This window comes from Melopsittacus undulatus, chromosome 2, assembly GCF_012275295.1.
Source record: "Melopsittacus undulatus isolate bMelUnd1 chromosome 2, bMelUnd1.mat.Z, whole genome shotgun sequence".
NCBI lineage: Eukaryota > Metazoa > Chordata > Aves > Psittaciformes > Psittaculidae > Melopsittacus > Melopsittacus undulatus.
In genome coordinates this window covers 84,839,815-84,862,799 of record NC_047528.1, presented here as the reverse complement: position 1 = coordinate 84,862,799, position 22,985 = coordinate 84,839,815, and the positions used below count along the sequence as shown (strand labels likewise).

Here is a 22,985-nt window from a genome sequence, read left to right as displayed (position 1 = left end):
CCCCAACTTATTTCTTTCCCACTATATAAATACATGGAATATAAATACAAAAACACATGGAATATAAATACAAAAAAATTCAAATGTATGTGTATTATATTTATATGCATATATATTTATGATGTAACTTAAATGTACAAAAAAATCTTCCAAATGGGATCCTCTATATTGCCAAAAAAAAGCATGCTTTCACTGTAAGTCTTCAGCTTGCTGTTTTCCTGGCTATAAGCCAGCTATCAACTATCCTAAACCTTCTCCATGAAGCTGTATTCCATCCTGATTAGCTGTAAACCACAATTTTTATTAAGGAAAACTAAATTATGAAAGAAGGGTTGTCAGAGAGGAGTGCAGTCTCCAAGTATCTGTGTAGAGGCTTTATTTTTATAATGACCATGAGTAGTTCTTTTCTGTACAGAGTAGAGAAGAAACTTCTAAATTTCATGAAAAACTTTCCTCCTTTGTTGGATTTGTAGCAGGAATAAGATGTGTAGTTGCTCAGCCTTCTCCAGACTCAGTTTCCGTATTTGAACAGTTATCTCTGCTACCTTATAAAAAGCAATACTACCAGTTTCCTTGCACATGAATATCTTAGAAAACACTTGTTTGCATAAAGTAAAAAGAAAGGAAGGGGATCCAGATTATGTTATTGAACAATTGCAGCAAAGTATGACCTTCTTTAAACATGTTGTTCGTGTTATTTCCCAAGTCTGTTTTTAAAAGCAATTTATTCTTTGATTTTCAGTAGAAAATAAGTTATATTTTTTACCCGTCTTTTTATTTAAACCAAATCATTTTCTGGATACAGTAGAAGAACATACTGTGTGATATAAAATATTTTAAACATATTTATAATGTAAAAAATAAATCTCTTTTCTGCTTTCAAATGGACAGTCTTCTGGATTATCATTACTCCATATTGATTATTTAGATTCATTATGGCAGTGCATTTTCTGTGTAATGACGATATGCCAAGTAATGCTTATTGAAAATGGATTTCCAGGCAGTTTTCATCTTTATTGGAGGGTTATTATTCCAAAGAATGTAGATCTCCTAGTAAAATTACTAAAAATTTTAAAACTGTTGTTTTACTTTAATCATATATTCTTATGCTGTGACAACTGCTTTTTCATTTCCTTCAAAAGTATTTGGGAGGGGGCAATCATTAAGATTCATTCTCCATTTGTAAGTCTTCATTTGATAAATGGGCTGACTTGTTTGGACAGAGTAAGCAGAAACCAAGCTGCAAATGAAAGTACAGAATCTCAAAAAAAGGTCTCTGGATACTGAGCATGCCCAGGAACTCAAAGAGAAATGAGCTGTTCAGGCTCATTTTAGATGATGAACAGCTAAATGAGCTCTGGGCAGTGGGGCAGATGGGGGTGGAGGTGGTTTGTGGGAGGTGACTCTCCCTCAGGTCTGTTATTCTGATTAATAGAGAAGCCTTGAAAAGGTGGTGAGTGTGGGATGGTGGCAGCTGACTGCTGGTGGCAAATGTGCCTTCAAGATACTACTCACCTACAGAACATATGAGATTGTGAAGTGTGGGTGATACAGCAGTGCTGTGCTCCCCTTATGGGAGGTGCAGGTGCTCTAACAGCCAAGTGGGAGTGGGCCCTAAGCAGTGAGCTGCATGCTCTGTGTGTGTTTTTATCATGCAGTGGAAACTGTAAAATGAAATTTTTAAAGTTAAAAAAAATACAGTTCCACCCCCTGTAATAGACAAGGCAGCTAACGTCTGCAATAAACTGTTATGGCAATATTTTGATAAATTGTTTTAAAACCTTCCCCCTCAAAAGAGAAAAATAACATTTCAAGTTTTGTGCATTAGTTGACCACATCTGAGCTCTCTCTTCTGCTCAGTGTAACTCCCATTGCCATCAGTAGGAATATCTATTGGTCAAGGCACATTAGCATCTCAGTCTGTAGTCATGCTGGTATCCTATAGACACACCCTAAAGATGACTGTAGGGACCAGGACACCTGTGATCTTTGCCCAGGCCCAGCTCTGAGATGGCAGAGAATGCCATGGGGCAGAGAAGAAAAGCAACATGAGCCTCATCAGGGGCCTCTGCCCTGAGCTGGGAGTGGACACCTCTGTCCCTGCTTCACTCTCTGGGGCTTACAGTTTGTTCTCAGCACTGTGGCCATCGCCAGTGGTCCTGATACTGCACTGGGCCCCCATACCTATCATCGTCATGGCTCTGCTTGCTGTTTCTGGGTGTAATGGGAAAGGGCTACAGGTGGAGGTCCCTGCCTTGGTGTCCCATAAGCTCAAGCCTTCCTTAGCTCCAAGACAAGTACTGTATCAGAGCAAAGGCAATTAAAAGCCCAGGGTAGAAAGAGGTCATAGGGCTTGTTGGTGCAGTCAAGCATTTTGCAACTATTAAATGTAGTAAACAGAAATGAATGTTTTAATAACTTGTGTTCGCTGCCTGTTAGCAGCCTGTTCTTCCAGGGCTGACATTTCCTTTATAAAAGGGCTTGTCAGTGCCAGCTGTTGTAGGGTGTTGTTTTGACCTTTATTACTTGCAAAATAGATTAGTTTTATAAAATACAGCTCTAGTGTCCATAATTCCAATCTTCTTACATGCAAACATTGTTTAGATATGTATGATATTAAAAACCTAGTACTTTTTTCTTTAATTAAACAGACATGTAATTGAGTATTCAGTGATTGTAGTGAATCATTCTCCTGATGCATTGTCATTTTTATTATTTATAATTATATTCTTTCATTGCTGATCTAGCTCTTAAAAACTTTTATGACCCCATTGTAATCAAATACTTTACTTTTCCATGTGCGATTGAGATTCAAGCAGTATACTTCACATGAAGAGAAACCTAGCAACATCATTTATAATGTTAGTTTAGATAAAGGTAAGCAGAAGAGAGACAAAACACTAGTTTATTAAAACCTGCTATGTATTTCCCTTATAAGCCAATTTCTGTCTCTGGAGGTCAATGTGATAACCTTTAAGTGTCATCAATATGATCAGACACCGAAGTCATGTTTGAATGGAATTTGTGCGAGCCACTGTCCATGTCCTTGGAGCAATCTGTAATATCAGCTCTGTAGTTTCTGGGGAATGAACATGCAGTGACTGCCACTAGGATTGTTTACTGCAGTATACTTACTGCTTTAGCAGGCTGTGCTTGCTGTGAGGAGAGAATGCATCTGGTGGAACACATTAATCACATAAACATCAACAGTGTTGATACAAAGCACAAAAGAGCAACAGACAAAAAATATCCCCAAACACTGATTTATTTGCCCACACTTTACTTTCTTGCATTTGTACAGGTGATTGTTGCTCCTCGTTCCACCACTGAAGTACCTGTGCAATTCTGTCCGTCTGCCCTTGGAAGAGGCAATCACAAAGCATCAATAACCTTCAGTTGTTCACAGGTATGATACTGTGTTTGCTGTCAACAACACCTGGAATTCAGATTAGATTATATTTAAATAGGCAAGTAAGTAAGGGTTTCAGTCTGTAGGTGAAGTTGAAATTCAATGGATGGATACATAATTCAAGAGCAAATGCAGATATTTGAAAGTAATAATTTGTTTTAACCTTTTATTTTTTATTACACAGAAATTTTTCTATTTGCAATATTAAAACGTGATGCAGTGGTGTAGAAGCAAAAATAAGTAATGCATAATTTTAGCTTTTTTGGTACTTAGTTTTGCTGTTTTTAACAGCAGAAGAATGTCACTTCTTAGCATTGTAACCTCTGAAATTAAATTTCTTTCTATTTTTCCCACTCCCCAATGAAATTAAGTAGATTCATTTTTTTATTTGATCTGAATTTTGGAAGATAATGCACTTGAAAAGTGAATTCTTCCTTTCAGTTTATCTGAAAATGTTTTTTACTTTAAGTATTTTAGAATTGTTGACAATTTAATCTCTGAATTTTCTTTCTTTTAAATGAGAAACAAATAAAGAAGCATGAGTCATAGAATCATAGAATAGTTAGGGTTGGAAAGGACCTTCAGATCATCTAGTTCCAACCCCCCTGCCATGGGCAGGGACACCTCACACTAAACCATATCACCCAAGGCTTCATCACCTACTAGCTGGTGATGAATTGTAACTGGAAATGAAAATGAAACTTGATAATATGGTGTAAATTATAATATTTTATCACATGAGCTGTGGTTGAAAGAAGTATTTGCTTTCTGTGTAGTTTCCTCTCTGTATTATTTTTTGATTTTCAGATAAAAATAGACTGCTGACCTGTAAATTACTCCAGTTACGTGCTACCAAGAGTTTTCAGTAGTGTTATAAGTAATACTGCAAAAAACAAATACTATTTTATATGAAGAAAACAAATTGTGAAGGAGGCGATGTAGCCTTTTTTTCCTGATTAAGTATGTTGAACAGACAGGTTATTTGTAGGTGGTGTTAGCACAACATTTATTTTCAGGATCTCTATTTTGAAATATTTATTAAGGACAAAACCAAGGAGACAGCAACTGTCATATAAATAGTATATATCTGAGGCCAGTTCAAGATGACAGTATGTCCTTATCTTTACAGGATTCTAATGGTACATAGAAATCTAATTTTTAAAACAAACAAACAAACAAAAAAGAATTCTTCACCAAATACAGAAGTAATAAAACAATACAATTCATTTTAAAAGTGTGCCCTGCCACCTGGATCTTGTCATCCAGTGCAACATCCTTTCAAGAAATGTCAAATCTCCAATTTTTATCTGCAGAAAACTTTAGTCAATATGCCATCCTTCTAAATGCTTTTTCCAGATCTCTTTGACCATATCACTGTATTGATTTAATATTTGTAATTTCTTAGTGCTCTTTTTATGCCTGAATCTTGAGAATTCTGTAAATTTTTTATTCGTTTTCACGGCTAGTCTTTAGTAAATTAATCTCAGACTACTTTAGTTTGCTAATTGTTATACTGATAGCTGACAATGAGTATTTAAACAGATACAACTGTTCTTTTTAATTAAGACTTGAAGAATGCTTCTCATCAGTGGTGGATGCCTCCGACAACTTTGAATGTAACCCCCCTACCCTGACATTGGTTTTCCTCCCTTGATTTCTCTGATTAGATGTATCTGAATGGACATTTAAGCCATCTGATAGCTGAATAGCTGACTAATCTAAAATCAGTTAATGACAGTACTTACAGGATAAGCCTTAACTACTTCTGATTGTGCTTCTTTGCTGAACTGAGAGAAACTGTTCTGTTCTATTACCTGCTTCATTTGTTTCTGGTTTGAAGCTGTATGAAGAGCTCTTTACAAGGTGAGTCTGAATTTAGCTCTAACCATTGTGAAAATCAGAAATTAAGTTTGTTGGGACAGCACAACTGAAAGGTCAGTCTTAACGTAATCCATACCCAGAGTTCTAACATGCCTGTATTTTCCTATTCTTTTATCATATTGCTAGCATTCAGGTATAATGCATAGCATTTAACAGAAGTAATATTAGAGAAAAAATGAACCCAATGTTAGATCCTATCCTGTTTTATTTTCCTAACAATTCTGTTTTTTAAATATCTTATCCTCTTGATTTCTTGCACTGATCATACATGGTCTTGAGCTCCATCACAGCGTGGGTCAATGAGGAACAGTAACTGCAGATCAGGCAAGGCAGGCCTGTCCTATAATCAGTATAGTTTTTTGGCTGTCTTGTTTTATATTCCAGACCAACGACTAATTTTGTTTGGCTCCTTTAGCTGTTCCATTTGACAGTTTCTGTGTGTTGTTTTAAAGGTGCTCAGCACTTGAAACAATGGGGATCAAAATGGCTCTGCTTGTTAACCACAGAAAATCAGTGGAAATCACAGTCTCTAGTTTTTGTAGACCATGAACCTGGGCCTTCAGCAATAAAGCTCTTCATAGCTCTATGATCTTTACAGCTCACCTGTAGAAAATATAAGCATGCTCACTCCTTCCACCCCTACACTGCACCTCCATGTGAAACTACTTGCTATGAACAAGGTGGTTCACACAAATTTAGAGTTTGGAAAGCATTGTTACACTAATAACTTATGTATTAAGAGATTTGCAGAAATACATATATATATATTTGTTGTGTGTGTAAGCAAGCACAAAGTAGCAATGACTGGCCAGTGTAACCATCAATTGCTTGATACATGCAGCTTTCTGAAAACATGATCTTCTGGCATGCTCATGCCTGTGTTCCAGTCCTTCAAAACAAACCTACAAATTGTGCTCAGCCTATTGTTTATATTTAACTTCTTGAGGCCAATGTGGGAAGGAAGAACAAGTCAGGAACACAAATGCTATGGTATGCTGGCTTGGCAACTGCTGGGCAGTTTCTTGTTGACTAAGATCAGCAAAGGGGCTTCACCACGGAGTTAGTCCTCTGTTTCTTCAAAGCTTGTACAGTGGCAGCATTCACCTTCCTGACAGAATTTGAATAGTGAGTGGTGTTAGCTTTCTGCTCATGAGTTTGTAACAATAAAAAGACCATAGGCCATGTTTAAGTCAACACTGAAATAAAATGTAATTTTAAAAGGAAGTGGTTTTCAATTTTTACTAGACTGAGAAATGCAGAACTACCTGCAAACCAGGTAATATAAATCACTGTCTAAATCCTAAACAAAACATAAGCCCTATTTTTATATTCTGAGTTTTAGTATTGGGTAATCTTTTCTCTACATCAGTATATAAACAGTTTTTTTTTTTAAACCCTGTAGCCTTGGATGACTTCTACCAAATAATTTTCTTCAGTAAGATTGAATGTTTCTCTGTAATATGATAATAAAGGCATGCAATTTTGCTGTCCAAAGCTATTTTCTGAAGATGTATGATGTGACATTTTATTTATCCCTGTTTATGCTGAGAAGTCTTAATGTATTAGTCACTTTTTCCTTTAAGTATTTCCGTATTTGTTGTTAGATTTTTGAACCCTGTCTATCACAGATTTTCCCTAATTATTTCAGACAGGCTATGCAGAAGTAAATGCAGTATTTCAGATAATGGAAGTAGTGGTTTGAATTTATGTATTTTCTATTCTGCTTATGATATATACCTTTTTGAGTTATAACGAACAAAACAGATCAAAAAGTCACTTTTTGAGTAGTTTCTAATAAGCATCAGATTTTAGTCAGTTATTTAAAGTCAGCAACATGAATGTGCAAATAAAACATTTTTCTTAAAGTAATATTACCTTTATATTTACCATTTGCCTTTGCTGCTCATTCAGCTTTGAAGGTACCACAGTGAGTGGCATTATTAACATCACTCTTTATAATCTTAAGAGTAAGTAAAGTGGAGGGCAGTCAACTCCTTACTCTTGTGCTGAAAAGAAAAAGAGCAAAATAAACACATCAGTTGAATTATATATATTTTTTTTTTCTGCTCTGTAGTGACACTCTATATCTGCTAGCTTTTTTCAATATTATAGATTCTTCTGTGCATACTGGTTAATGTTCTTTATTATCTGTGGAGTAACAATTTTAGCTTTTTGTATGATTCTGTGCTGTCCAATCAAAGAATTATTTTTCTTCTTCACTCTTCTTCTGAAAATAAATTCTCACTTCATCTGCTTTCAGGTTCTAATATATGTGCTTTGAACTGCCCTCTTGCAACCACCTACATCTTTCATTCACTAGACTGGAAGCTCTGAGTAGCTTGGAAGTTAAATTTTGAGTAGCCCAAAAGATAATACAAAGAGGAGATAGGAACATCTCCCAGAATGGGGTAGCAATACTTAAGAGTAACATAACAGCTTGCTGGAAGAAGAAAGCAAGCAAGCAAAGCAAGCATTTAACATCAGTTCACTTACAACAGAACAGAGACATAGAGCACTAGAAGGAAGGAGTAGGTAAAATGCCTTAAAATGTACAGATCTAACTTGTCAAATAGTAAATGATGACGTTTCATCTACAGCTTACAGAGTGGATATTCAACCTTTCGGGGACTGGTCTTCCTCCTCAGCTGATGGAACCAACCAGTATAAGTGCATGTATTGGCCAGCGTTCTTCTGTCATGATATCCTTCAAAAATCCAACTCCTGAAAACGTGGTGGTAGATGTCACGCTGACAGGTACAGAGGTTTGGATTTTGGGGGATGCGAAAAGGAACTTAAGCTCCTTGGGTTGCATTAGAAGTGAGTGGGATGTGATTACATTTACCTCATTTCATTTCCTGGCAATGGAGATATTGTGTATCATTCACATCTACCCTGGAAAGCTCTGTTAGGGAGTGCTGTGTGAGCTAAGAAATAACACAACCCTTTAAAAACTGTTCACAGTAGAACTCTTAGGTCAAACAGTCTCATGCCTACATGAAGCTGGTTATTGTCCATGGACTGCACTGCAGCATTTAGGCAGTAGGGGTCTCCTGGGTCTGTTTTGGGAGCCGTATGTCTAAGCCAAATAGCTAATGTGTTGTTTTGGTTTCGTTCCCCGGTTGTTTTCTAAAATATTTTATTTTATCAGCAAAAGGAGTTAGTAAGGGCACTGATTGACCTGATTGACCTTCCAGGGATGTATGTTTCAGCAAAATTTTCAAACATACTTTCAAAAATAAAACCCAGAATTATCAAAGATTGCCAAATCATACCGAGATTTCACGAACCCTGTAGAACTCAAGTCTGAAGTCCCAGATTCTCCTTGATGACTGAGATTTACTCAGTGAAAGAATAAATTTCACTCTGAGTGAAGCAGAGAGCTATAGAAGGTCTATGAATCTCCACCTAGTTCAGCATAATATGTAGTATTAAAAAACAGGTGCCAAACCATTTTCTGGCACCTTCATATAGCAAAAATTGAAGATAAAACTTCCAGTGGCCCCTGACACCAGCTCAGTAGATGAAGAAACATAAGAGAATAACAATTTCAAACCTGTGCAAAGGTAAGTTTTAAGTCAGGTTTACACGCTCATGCTGTGATTTGGGGTTTGTGACACATAAAGTAAGGGAAGAAAGGTGACTTTTAAAAATGGAGATTCATGTTTATTTGTTGAATAGAACTCATGCTTTTTAATTACACCTTCTGAGATATTAATCGGAAATAGAGAAATACAGCTTTAGCTGCATATGGAGTTAATATATGGGGGATTTTGCTGTTGATGTTCTCATGTGGACAGCAGTGAAAGAATTAACATTTTCCAGTGGATCCAGTGTTTACACACTAAGTTGATCATGGCTAAGCTCTCAGGGACAGTGTCACCTTTTACGTGCTGAGCAGGGGACCTGGCAGAGTGCAGAACAGAGTCATATCCAGCATATACAGAAAGCTCAAAAGTGATGTTCATATTAGAAAAGAGAGAATAAATGTCAACATCTTACATTTCTCACAGTGTTGATGAAATACCAGTTTCTTCCTCCACAGTGTTGGATCTGCTTGGTGTTATTATTATGTTTACATAAGGGTTTCTTACACTTGCCTTCTTGGTTGCCAGGTTTAGTTCTACAATGACCTCTTCACTTTGTTAGGTCCTTACCATACATTGTATAATTTCTTTAGGGTTATTCATCACTAAGCTGAAGCTTAAAAATAAGTAAGGCAATAGTTGGCACTTGGCAATGTGCTGTTATGGCTAAAATAGCTCAAGACCAAGCAAGATGTGACAAATCCCTGATGCTTTGCACTGTTGACTTACTATAAAGCCCCATGGCCTGTTACATGGCAATAACATGTTCCCTGTACTACACCTAGATGGAAGGAAGAAGAGAGAACAAAAGACAAACTTAAAAGTACTGTGATCATACTTAGCAAAATGATAATGAAAACAAATACTCATCAGGTGTGAAAAGTAACAGGGAAAGTATGGTCTCTCAAGAAGGGGTTCTAAAGGCAGGCTAGTTGCCTAAGGAAGCTTAGGGAAAATGCAGATAGTTTCATTGATGGATGAGGGAATCAGCTATTTGGACAATGCAGAAAAGGCTGAAGTGCACAGTGCAGTTTTTTGCCTAAGTCTGCAAGCAAAACTTGAATGGATTGCACATTGTCTTGCAATCCATTTCAAAGCACATGAAGTTCAGGAAGGTAATCAGAAGTAATCAAATAGATTTGTTAACTACAAATCAAAATGACTAATGTCATTGCCTTCTATATGGAAATCAGTGATTATGCAAATAAGGGAGGAGTAGTGGATGTAATATACTGTGATTTAACAAGACTTTTTTATTGTTCCCTGTTGTATTTTTGTTTGGAAGCTGAGGAAATGTAAGCTTGATGAGCAGACTGCTGAGTGGGTTGAAAACTTGGCTGAACTGTTGGTCTCAATAATAGTGATCAACACCTTGACAATCAATTGCTGGCTGGCAATGAGTGCAGTACCCTAGGGATCAGCACTGGGGCCCATGTTATTCAAGACATTAATGACATGGATTATGACTGAGTTAAATGTTAAGTAGGGAAAGTGGCTGACATGAATGTGAGATCTTCAGTCCAGAGGTAGTTCAATAAATTGTTAGTATACCTCTTTTTTTGAAGTGCTCTTTTTCATCAATTCATCGTTCCTGGAGCAGCTGAAGATACAGTAAGCTTTACATTGTTAGTAATGCAGTTTTCTTCTAGAAAATTAAATCTTTATATTTTCCCCTCATTCCATCTGTCCTTTGTGTTTATCTTAGCTTAGACACTTACAAAAGCACTGTGAATTATTTGACCAGGAAATAACTGGTTGTATAATCTCTTGAACTGTAAGTGTGTATTACACGTGTGCTACTAAGGTCCCCATTGCATCTCATGGGGTACAGCATGCTTTATTCTAGCTTAAAGTGCAAGCTGGCATTCTGATTTGTACAAGAGCAATTATAAGAAGCAAACTGGCTTTTTAAGCACAAATCTAGTGCTGGATAGCACCGTTTAGTAAGCTAACACTAAATATAATTTGTAAAAAAGCTAATCTAATGCGCTATATTCAAAAATAATAAAAAAAACCCTGACTTATCCATGATGCAATTTCATAATAATTTATACAGCATAGATATTGGTACTAAAACCTAATAAATTGTGATGTTCTGAGAAACATTAGCAAAACAGATGTTTAAGTATTTTAGTGAGAACATAGATATCTTTGCAACGATGGAGCATTAAATTGTCCCAGGGATATTTTCAGTAATAAAGACAGTGCAGAGGCAACTGGCTTAGTGAAAGATTGGTGTTGAGTTTTATGCATCAGAAGTTGCCAGTTTTAATTTTTCTCTACATATCAGTAGACCTGACATTATGGTCACCTAATGTTTTTGCTGTCTATGAAATTATGAAAAGCTTTCTTTGAGATAAATTATTTTTGTACTGTGATTTTTATGGAAGTAAGACCATACTTGTCCCTTAAAAGCTGTCTTGAATTTGTTGATCAGTTTAATATTTAATGTTACTTTTCTCATTCAGTTGCTGCTGGTGACCTGTATATTATGTTTGCTTGGGTTTAATCACAATAAGATAGTTGAGTTATGCTTTCAGTCTGTCTTTAGACATGTTCGTACATGCTATGATTTGCTCTCTGTTCTAATATTTACTGTAATTCTCATTTCCTTCTTCCCAGAGGAAATCTACTATTATATGCAAATTCAAGGATGCACAACTTCAGCTTAGTATTTCTGGCCCTTAGATATGCTTGGAAATAATTTCCATAAAGACCTATATATTTAGCTGAATATTATCAAGACACAGTTTGCCTCAGATGGAAGCAGAAAGTATTTTAATATACTAACTTTGATATTGTATATACCACAGCAATGCAGATATGTTAGCCCAGTGTACAGTAAAAGCTAATTAATTTGGGGTTTTGCAACATTAGGAGTGAATTTGCCATCCCACAAAACTAATCAGGCTGGTGAGAAAATTATCCTAGTATGGATACATTATTCTTCTACCAAGAACTGAACTTTGGTAGTTGTGAATTTGCTTTTTCACAAACTTCTTTTTTTTTTTTTTTTTTGTTAACTGCTGTTGGTTGGTTGGTTGTTTTCCCCGGTCTATTTTACTTGTATCAGTTTGAGCTGTTCAAACCTGAACGCTATTTCAAGACCATTTACAGTCCTAAATTATGGAGAAGACTGGATCTCTTATCCATATTATGATGAGCTATGTGTTAGTTTAATGTGTTTTGACATGAAGAACCTACTTTTGTCCTAGTTTCTCTCATGGCATTGCAAGAACACACTCAGAAAAGAAAAAGATAATTAGGAATGACTGTAATATTACTTCAGACATAACAGTAGGAACCTTCTATCTAAATTAGTTAAACACAAATATTTTAGTCTGAAATCACAGAATGATAAAATGGTTAGGCTTGGAAAGTACCTTAAGTTTATCTAGTTCCAACCCCTGCCATGGGCGGAGATACCTCACCCTGGATTGTGTCACCCAACACTCTATCCAACCTGGCCTTAAACACGGCCAGGGATGGAGCATTTATTACTTCTTCGGGCAACCTGTTCCAGTGTCTCACCACCCTCACAGTAAAGAACTTCTTCCTTATATCTAACCTGACCATCCCCTGTTTAAGTTTAAACCATTACCCCTTGCCCTATCTCTACAGCCCCTGATGAAGGGTCCTTCTACTGCACCTTTGTAGCCCCCCTTCAGATACTGGAAGGCTGCTATGAGGTCTTCACGCAGCCTTCTCCAGGCTGAACGATTTTCTCAGCCTGCTTTTATGTGGGCGGTGTTTAAGCCCCATTATCATCATCATAGTCTTAATTTATTCCTTAAAGAGGGACAGACTAGTCATTCTTAAAGCCTGTTTTTTTTTTCCTGAAAAATATTAATCCAAAAAGTAGAATTGTTCCTGTCAGGAGGTAACTTCACAGAAATTTTTGAATCTATCTCCGAGAACAGCACTTAATCTTGTAGTTTTAATACTATAAACCCAAAGCTACTACCATTTTGAAACCTCTTATCTGATATTTTAACATTAAAGCAAGTTAGTGGAATGCCTTCCTTTATTTAATGTTGCACTGCACTCATCATGTTCATTGCTGGTGTTATTGGAGGCCATCGAGAAGGCGGATTGGGGAAATTGACAGAAAGTAGCAAGTCAGGAAAATTCAATCATTGAATGAAATGTTAGATTGATCTTGGTCTCTACAAATTGAGTTTCAGACCATGTGCTTCTTCTTAAGAGAATTAGAAGTGGCAACAGTGAAAATAGGGCATCTTGATTAAAGTGTGCAAGTAATAAACATCAACATTTATAGATTCACCTAATACTTTAAAGAAGATCACGAAAGTTTTCTGTACCTTGTTTTCAAGTAACATTTTGATAGGCAGTTTCTGCCCTAGACAGTTGTGAAATTATGTTTAGAATTGCATAGTTTAGGAATTAAAATAGAAATTAATTGGGAATTGTCATATCTGGACCATTTGTGAAGCTGCCATTTGCATTTCTGAAGCTTTGTCAAACCCAAGAGCATTACTCCTCAGAAATGTTTCTTTCTGTGAATTTTGACTGATACTGTAGCACAAACAGTCCTTTATTTTGAATAATTATAGAGCAAGTAAAACTACCCACCATCTGTTAGTTTGTGATGCACAGATGAAATCTTGGACCTCTTAAAACTTGGTGTTTTCTGACTGATTTTAATAGCAATAAATTTTCTTCCCAGGACTTAGATACACATCTGTGGCTTAAATCTGCAGCTCTTATTCATGTGAGCCGTCATAGCTACACTAAGAATATTCTTGAGAGTAATGTTTATTTAACAGCAGGTCGTTTTCCCCATTATGAGCCAATGATCAGAGCTACAGAGTACACAAACTCTCGTTACAGATCATTTAAAAAACACTTGTACTATTTGGCTGTTTCAAGCTGAAAGTTACTGCTCTTCTGTAGATACCACTATATAATATTGTTACTAAGTCTTTATGGAGCAACTAAACCACTATAGATCATTGGTAATACTGAAATCTCCAGCATAAACCAGACCCCAAGAATTTACCTGTATAAGAATTGGCCCTAACTATTAGTGGTTTGTTAATACCTGTCATGCTTTATTTCAGTTTACATGGATAATTTGATTTCATGTTTTCAATGGCCAAATGTATTTTGATGTTTCTGGAAAAGTGTGTAATTGTTTTTTAGAGGATATGCACTTCAAAGTTTGGTGGGAAATGGTCAAATAAAAGATTAAAGTTACAGTAGTGATTAGAAATTGGATAAGGGAGGTAAATTGGTCTCTCTCATAAATACAGTGTTATCTGGGTTATCAAAATTAGTATCTGTGGCAATGTACAAGATTGCTTTTGGAAAGGTTATATGCACAGTCATATTGAAATAGCTCTTATATTGTTGATTGATAAAACTCACCTTATTTCTCAGATAAGATTGCATGCACTGCAGCTTGGCCATGTCTTTTTCCATACAAAGATTTCCAAAGTAGGAATGCCCCTTGTTAAATATACTTTGCAAAATGCTTTCAGACTCCTTTCTCTGACTTTTTTATGTAATAGAACTGAGTTATCAAAGACAAATCTGCTACTAACAATTTTTTTTAATTTCAGGCAAAATACACTGGACATAAGTATTATTGCATATGTTTAAGTCAGTGTTAGAACAAAGCATAACCTAGTGTTTTTCATTTTATGAAGTGAAATTATTTTTCAGAGATTAGTTAGCTAGTTCTGTGAAAACTATATTTAGCTGAATATGTAGATAGACACAAAGAAAAGATAAATAACAGATATTTTAAACTTTGGAGATAAAAAGTCCCATTCGCTCCCATTTGAGAATGAGTTTGTTAAAATGTCTGTCTAAGAAGCTGTCTTATTAGGGAAATTGTTCAGTTCGTTTTGACTTCAAAATGTATTTCTCTGAAACAATTTTTTTTTTAGATCAAAAGCAGTCCAGTTGTTATGTCAGTTCATCCTCCCTATCCAAGTCCACCAGTAAGGAATCTGTTTTCCGTCTTCTGTTTAAACAGCCACAAGGTATGTAATTTCTTGAGTTCTATTTTGAAGTTTTCACATGGTATTATTTTTTATGGTCCTGAAATCTAGAGTGTGTGAAATTCAGTGTTTAGATGAGTGCTGCTCATCAGCTGAATCTGGCTCCTTGTGGAAACAAGAATCTAGCCCCATGTCAGTGATGTTTTTTGTTTTACTTAAAATTAAGAGTAAAGTAAATAATAATTAGAGATACATGTAGTAAAATTAAAGGGTGAATGAGCCCATATAGTGATGCACTCTTGATGGATACCTAGGAAAGTCCTTGAATTAAGAGATTAAATCCAAATATATATAGTTGTATTTTAGGACTGTCAAGATAAGCAACACCACTATAAAGAATCTTCTGAAATTCTATGTAGAAAAGCATTAACTATTTATTAACATAAAATTCTTAATTATATTTAAATTGGGAAGCTTCTTAAAAGTATGTGTGATAATCCATTTCGTGTTAATACAGGTATTAGAATAAGCTGTATCATTTTCATTGAAAAAATAGTATCTGCCGCAAATGAAAGATCTGAATTAGGAAAATGAGGGTTACTTGTTTTCAATTTCATTCAAAAACTTGCCATTCACTGTGATTTTCCTGAAGATGTACTTGCCAAAACTTTATTTTGTGAAGAATGTTGCAGACCTTGCTGTTCCCAGCAAGGAACTGTTTCTGCTTTCTCTTCTTGAAGCTTACTGTGCCTGAACTATATTTTTGGGTGATATAGAAAGAATTTAGAAGAAAAACATGATGTAAGAATTGATCTGAATATCATACTATTTTTTATGTATATTTTACATGGCCATATGTAAAAATTGTAACTGTTGTCATAAGGTTTTTTTTTTTGGAATCACATTAAAAATCTTTTTTATGCACAGACTTTGTACTTCTTTTTCCTTACACATGACACTAGTTGAAGTGTGGATTAATGCAGGTGTTGCTGCTTTATCACTATTCCCTGTAATGAACAAAGAATTTTTTGAAAATGTTTTGGAACCACATATTCTTGTTAGGAGACTTGCTGGAATATAATTGCTAGATCATTTTATAAGCAACATTTATGCTGGTGGAGAAAGTGTGCTTGCTGCTATTTAATTACTTGGGTTTTTTCTTCACTGACTCTAAAAAAAGGAAGAAATTCTGAAATAGTGAGGCTGAGAATCTTGGAATAATTTTTTCTTCATACTTTTACAAAAAAGTCAAAATACTAGCCATGCTCTGAGATTGTTACTCACAGTAGACTATCCTTTTTTCTTCCCTTGGCTTCACAGTAGCCATACAAGTCTTCTGACTGCCTGATACTGTTTTCCAGTAGCACAGACTGCATTACCACCAGTCCTAATCTGAAGCTGTGATCTCATTTTGCAGTCAACCTCCAGTCATTGCATTTTATGGATTATTTGATGACTTAGGTAGTCAATAGCCTGTCTGTTGTGAATGACTTGGTGTAGCATCAAGCAACAACAGTACACCGGGCAGTTAGCTGAACCTCATCTTTTAGGTATCTCTTTTTATATTTAATCATGAGTTCTGTATTTAGAAACTTTTGTATTTTATAGCTGTTATGTCACCTTTTGTGTGTTCATCTCTTTTCCCTTTTTACTTGGATCGCTAAGCTTAGCTGTTTGATTTTGCCTTCTAACTTTGTTTTAATGTCAAATACATGTATTAACTCTCTGAAGCACTTAGGAAGAAAAGATAAAATATATTCCATAAATGTATATGCTATTAGGAGACATTTTCCAAAAAGCTGCATGCAGTATTAAATCACTTTGGGCAATCAAATTTGATATATAAAAATGTTGTGTTTGCACTTTGTAAGTATGTTGCTATTATAGTTTCATATTTTATTCAACAGTGTTTGAGAAAGCATTTTAGCTTCCTTCTGATGTCATGTACAGTCCATGATGATTATGGTTAACTTGGCTTTTAAACTAATTTCATCTAAGAAATGGCATAAATTTTGTTCAGGTACTCAGTCCCTAAAATGTTAGATTTGAAGACTTCGTTCTTTATTTCTATGTTTATTTGCGTCAGCTTTTTTTTTTTCTTTCACCAATTCTGTATGCACAATCTATTTTTTCTTTTGATTAGTTTCCAAGACTGAAAAACAATGAAAGTAAAATACTTGATCATCCTGGTTGACTTCCTAGGAAGTATCTCTCTCTCTCTCTTTTTTTTTTTAATAGAGTTTTTATATCTTTTTGTTTCAGTAGTTTCTTACTGAGTCTCTGAGGTGCTACTACCATTCTGCCTATGTTTTTACCATTCTTATCTCACAAAACTTAGGTGTTTTCTCACACCTTACCAATTTTCTCAGTAAAATCAATCCAACATTGTGGTGCTGTGCTGCACCTAATTAGGCTTTGCATCATAGGCAGGCAAACTGCTACTCTAAAAATTATGTATGTTTTTGACAAAATTATTGTTTATGTTCACCATGAAATAGCAGCCTTCTTGACCCTGTGTATGAAAGAAAGAATTAGTTTCCTTCTTGGCCACCTTTGGCCCATATATATGATTCTTGCCCTTTTTAAACCTTCAGCTAGCATTTTTCCTTTTCCTATTATCTCTGAAGTGCTATCAAGGCACTCCAAAGCTTGTACAGATGCAGATTTGCTTTGTGAAATTTCCAGCAAAAGGGAAGGCTTGGGATCCCTTTCTACTCCACGTACATAGTAGGTTCCTGATCACTGAATCACCCTGGCTTGCCTTTCTTAACCAGGTGAAACCATTATAAATGAGCACTGTTGTAATGTTTTAACTGACAGAGAAGCTTTTTTACAGAGGTTGTCTATACTGGGACATGACATAGCAACATCAGTGATGCAGTATAAGCGATATTCTTTCCAGAGAGATATGCTAACCAAGTCAATGCATGCCAGCTGGTGGCATTCCTGAGTGTATGTTTTTCCCACCGGCAGCATGGGAAACCTTGGCGCCACAGCTCCAAGGAAACCTCTGTGAAGCCACAACACATTTCATACATTCCTCGCATGGAATAAGTATGGACATTTTTGTGTCATGTTATAAGACACTCCTGCAAATTGTTTTTATGAACGATTAGTTGGGGAATCTGTGCTCAAAAATATTCTGACAGACAGTAGGAATTGTAGTGTTAATGAGTTATATGCTTTTCAGCAATGAAAAAGTTGTGCTTGGTATATTGGTACATCAAAATATGAAATATTCTAATGCCATGAACAATAAAACTTAAAAAAATTTTACTGTACTTTTGTGGAATTTCTTCAGGTCACTACATATATCTATAGGTCCTGTTATAGGCAACTTTTTTACTTTTAAATTTTATTCTCTTTGCAAATTATATGGTGCGGATATATCCTTACGTGTTTTTGCAACTCCAGGCAACTGTTTAGTGAAATAGCTAATGAAGTGAAAGGCAGCACTGTAAGAACATGCAGAAATTCTCTATTATTGTTCTTTTAAAAAAGCAATCTCTTGAATTGAAGTAGAACACTACATTCCCTTGAATATGTAAGGAAATGATTTATCTACTTAAGCACCCTCTCCTGGTTTTGCAAAAAAAAAAAAGGAAAAACTTATTCAGGATACAAATAAACTAAAGGAAGACATCAGATACCCATCTTTTGCATAGTCTCATGAAATCTACATAAGATTTCCCATGTGTATTTATCATGGGAAACAGATTTTCAAACCCTAATTGCCTCCCAGATATAAACTAGTCCATGCAGTAAGTTTCATCAGAATCTCATGATTTGTTACGGAACATCCACAGTGTAGCACTTCGGAGCATTTAAACTATGAAAATCAGCCTTAGGGGAGGCTGTTATTTTACATTACCTTAGTCTATTTTTCTATTTAAAAATATCTGCTGTGTTTTATAACTTGATATGAAATTATCTCCTTCAATTTCAGTAGAGTTAGAAAATGCAAAGGTGATTAATTCCAACTTAGAATAGTGTATTGCTGCTAATCTATTTGATAACAGGTCTGGATGGACAAGATGAAGCCAGAATGTGTCCTTGAACAAGACAGAACTATTTCCTTCCTCCCCTTTTCTTTTCATTTTTGCTTCTAGGCGTCACCTTTTTAGGTAGCAAACCCAGTAAATACTCCAGAGACACAGATTTGTTTCATTCTCTAAATTAATCAATACATCTATGTCTGGCTCTAAATTGGCTATAAAAATTTTCTGCACTACTCTTTTGTTTCTAGACACACACACACCGTAGGAAAATTACCAGCAGTATTAAATAGTTGTTTCTCAAGCAGAACTAAAGAAGCTTGATTTTCTAGACTCCTATCTTCCATTTCTCCTGTCCTCTGCTCTTTGAATAACCACAGCATAGCTCTCTCTGCTATAAATTCATCTGCACAAGACCCTTCCATAACCATGCTCCACCCCAAATATATACAGAAGACTAAGTTTATCCCCTTCCCTAGACTCGCTAGTAATTTTGCATCTGGAAAGCACAACTGTTGAGACTCCTGTGGCTTTTCCTTATTTGTGTTTCTATGGTGACTTTCCATGTCTAGCCAGCTGTGGCTTTGCACAAAGCACTGAAGAAGTGCTGATCTGTGCCTGACTTTGCTGAAAGTGGACAGAATACTAAAAAAGAAACAAACATCCCCTACAAACACACCCTACTGTATTGATATTAATAACAAAATGTATGGAGAGATGGAGCAGTTGCATAGATCTTTTTAATAAAGAAGAGGCTGAAAACAGTTATAGAGTTCTTGAAAAAATTACCTTAACAGATTATATTTTTAAATGAGGAGGCATGTATAGGAAAGAAAATTAATCATTTATTTCGGAACTTCTGGACATGGAAGATCATGATAAAATTTGATGCTTTTCACAAGATGGATTGAGGGGTTGAGGGGAAGAAGAGCTAGCTCGTTTGAACTTTAATGACTTTTTTGTTTCAATCACTATATTCTGTCCAGGAAAGAAAAAACCAATTTAAACTTATCTTATTAAGTAATTGTCTGGGGCACAGATTTTATTTCAAAGCACAAATTCTAGGAGGCAGTATTAAAACAGCTTTCAACCTTAAAGTTTTATGCCTTAAGAGTACTTGGTAATTATACTGTTGAATTAATGTTCATTTTTTTCCTGCACTGAGATTTTCCTAGATTTTCTTTGCAAAATGCTTTCATTGATTTTTTTTTTTTTTCCTCTTTTGGTCAATGAAGAATAGGTCTCAAATAAAAGAAGCAAGCTAAGGCAAAGTCTAATTCTTTACATAGCATGCATTCAGTAGCAACAATTCTTACCCAAGGCAGTAACAGAATTCTTTTCTGTTTTCAGCTAGCATTTTTCCTTTTCCTATTATCTCTGAAGTGCTATCAAGGCACTCCAAAGCTTGTACAGATGCAGATTTGCTTTGTGGAATTTCCAGCAAAAGGGAAGGTTTGGGATCCCTTTCTACTCCACGTACATGGTAGTTTCCTGATTGCTGTATCACCCTGGCTTGCCTTTCTTAATCAGGGGAAACCATTATAAATGAGCACTGTTGTAATGTTTTAGCTGACAGAAGCTTTTTTACAGAGGTTGTCTATACTGGGACATGACATAGCAACATCAGTCATGCAGTCTAACAGAACAGAATTCTAACAGTTAAACAGAACTCTTCTCTTGCTGCTGTGGGTAAAAATTATTAATACTGAATGCATACTATGTAAAGAATTTGCCTTTGCCTTAGCTTTTTTCTAATATGGCTCAATATAGTGGCTTACATGTTAAAGCCAGTGAAGACTTTTCTTAATGGACCTGCAGGGGCATTGTGTACTTCTGCTTCATATTTCCCAGGGGTTGAGCTTTTTATATACCTATTTAAGTATGATGATCCCTGCTGTGACTCTTATTTTCTCATCCAAAGTAGCATCAAATATTCTTAGACATTTAGGCTCAAGTGGCAGAGTGAGGAGTTACTGGGCACAGGTATTCAGAAGGCAACTGTAAGACCTTTTTTGCAAACTCTTGGTACTCTTGGTGCTATACTGGGGCTCTGCGAACGACAGGGATGTACCTGTAATTTCTTCTGGAATTCTCTGTAATGTAGCACAGATCCTGGTATGTTACACAGGAGCATCTCTTTTTTACCTTGTGTTTGTGTAAAACCCAATTGCACAAGTCAAACTTATAGAAATAAATCATTTCAGCGTTTTCCTGCCAAACAACCTCGCATTTAAACATTTCCCTTCAATAGACACATATTTCTGTTGCTTTCTGAAAACGTTCTTGCTGTACAAACTCAGATGGAATGACATGAAATCTCAATCTGAATTGCAGTCAGCATGGAATAGAAAGGCAAGTTGGTTTGTTTTATTTGGTTGTATTTTTTTTGTGTGTGTGTTTAGTCACTAAGTCCTCTGTGGTAGTTTTTTAAATTGGTTAGGGAAGTTGTCAGTGTGCTGGGCATGCAGATATGTATTTTCTACTTCTTGGTAGAGTTAGTGTTGGCTGGGCTTTAGTTTAGCAGTATACAGGATAGATAGTTCCAGAATTGTTGCCAGTAGCAGAAAAAGTCTTGCTGAATAAGGAGGTTTAGTATTTAAGAACATCTATGATGTAGCAAAGACTTAGTATGCTTAAAATGTGAACCTCAGACTGAGAGGTAAGAATCCACTGGACTTTGGGACCACAAAGGATTCTCTTTACCCTTCTGCTGGAGCCAGATTCAAGGCAAGGGCTTCTCCTGCCCACCCAGCAGCCAGGCTGAGTAGCTATTTCTGTAGACAGACCAGCAGACACACGCAGAGTACTAACACAGCCAACCACAGAGACTGACTGACACAGAGGTCAGTGCTTTTACCAGCACACCCATAAACACAGTCAGCACTCATGTAAATAAGAATAGCATGAGCAGCCTGGTGAGAATGGTGCTATTTGTTTAGGACTGAACTGTGATGGAGGTACATGCACACACCTTTAGTCTATTGATGCACTAACACCCCTTTCCCTCATCTTTTAAATATCAGCATAAACTTTAAAGTTTATCCAGTATGCGTCTGGCTTCTAGCTCCTTATGTGGTCACTGGTTCAGATCTTGGGTATTTCTGGTTGTTGGTCTGCTCCTACTTGTTGGCTAGTCCAGCTCAAAGTTCAGTCAGAACATACAGATACATTCACTCAGCTCACAAATGCATGCATGTCTGCTTTTCTCTTGAATATTAACATGGATTTAAGGTTGCCCTGTATGCATGCTCAATTTGTAGTCCCTTTACCAGGTTTCTGGTCCTGACCATGAGTTGTTCCAGATGCTGACCTCCTGCTACTTGCTGGCTGGTCTGATTTGGTATTAGGTAGCAGCTGACACCCAACATCGATGAAAAACACTGTTCTCTCCAGTGACTTGTCTTAGTCCCTCCAGTAGCTGGCACTCAGGCCTCATCCTACTTGCTGCCAGTGCAGTTTGAACTTTGTTAGAGTGGCCAACTCACATAGAAGCTCAGGATATGGAATGAACTTACACAGAAAATAGGCATAGGATTTGATAAAAATATAATCAGTTCTGAGGCATTGTCAGTATTACTGGCTAGCACCTGCTTACATGACTGGCATAATTTATCCTCTTTTACCTTTATTCTCCTATGTTTGTAACTCTCTCATCCACTTTGGTCTTTCTCTTTTCCCTCCTGTGTTATCTCCCCTGAACATCCCACAATAAGTTTTGTATACACTTAAATAGTGTATTTGGTTCTGTGGTAGAGTATGTGATTAATTGAAATAATAGCTGCTAAAAAGTCAGACAAATTATTCATTATAGTGGAAGATGCATCTAACTTATTCAGTTCTGACTGATGGATGAAGTTCTTGTTTCAGAAGAACATTTGAGTATGTTTAATTTCAGGTATGCAAGGCAATCCCTAAATAGCAAAGGATTTAAATTTAACCATCTGTTTTAGTTGCACTGAAATTATGGGAAATGTAAATGTTTGTGTTAGGCATGTATTCTAATTGCTGTAGTATGAATTAAGATAGGATTATTTGTATCCTTAATTATTTTGATAAATACTTTGGTATGCCAATATCCCTGTGTTCACCTCAAAATTATGTATTTCTTCTTGTTCAGAAGGTAAAGCCTGGATCAATATTACTGTAGCTG

General features: G+C 36.0%; 1 protein-coding gene across 1 annotated transcript in view; it reads left to right on the top strand.

Moving 5' to 3' along the window:
• The window catches only part of CFAP47 (cilia and flagella associated protein 47), a 285,559-nt gene that overhangs the window by 210,273 nt on the left and 52,301 nt on the right, over positions 1-22,985 (top strand). Inside the window, exons 56-58 of the mRNA XM_034074649.1 lie at positions 3,302-3,406; positions 7,888-8,044; positions 14,787-14,882. Of these exons, the coding sequence (XP_033930540.1) occupies positions 3,302-3,406; positions 7,888-8,044; positions 14,787-14,882 (358 nt within the window). The remainder of the gene's footprint in view (positions 1-3,301; positions 3,407-7,887; positions 8,045-14,786; positions 14,883-22,985) is intronic.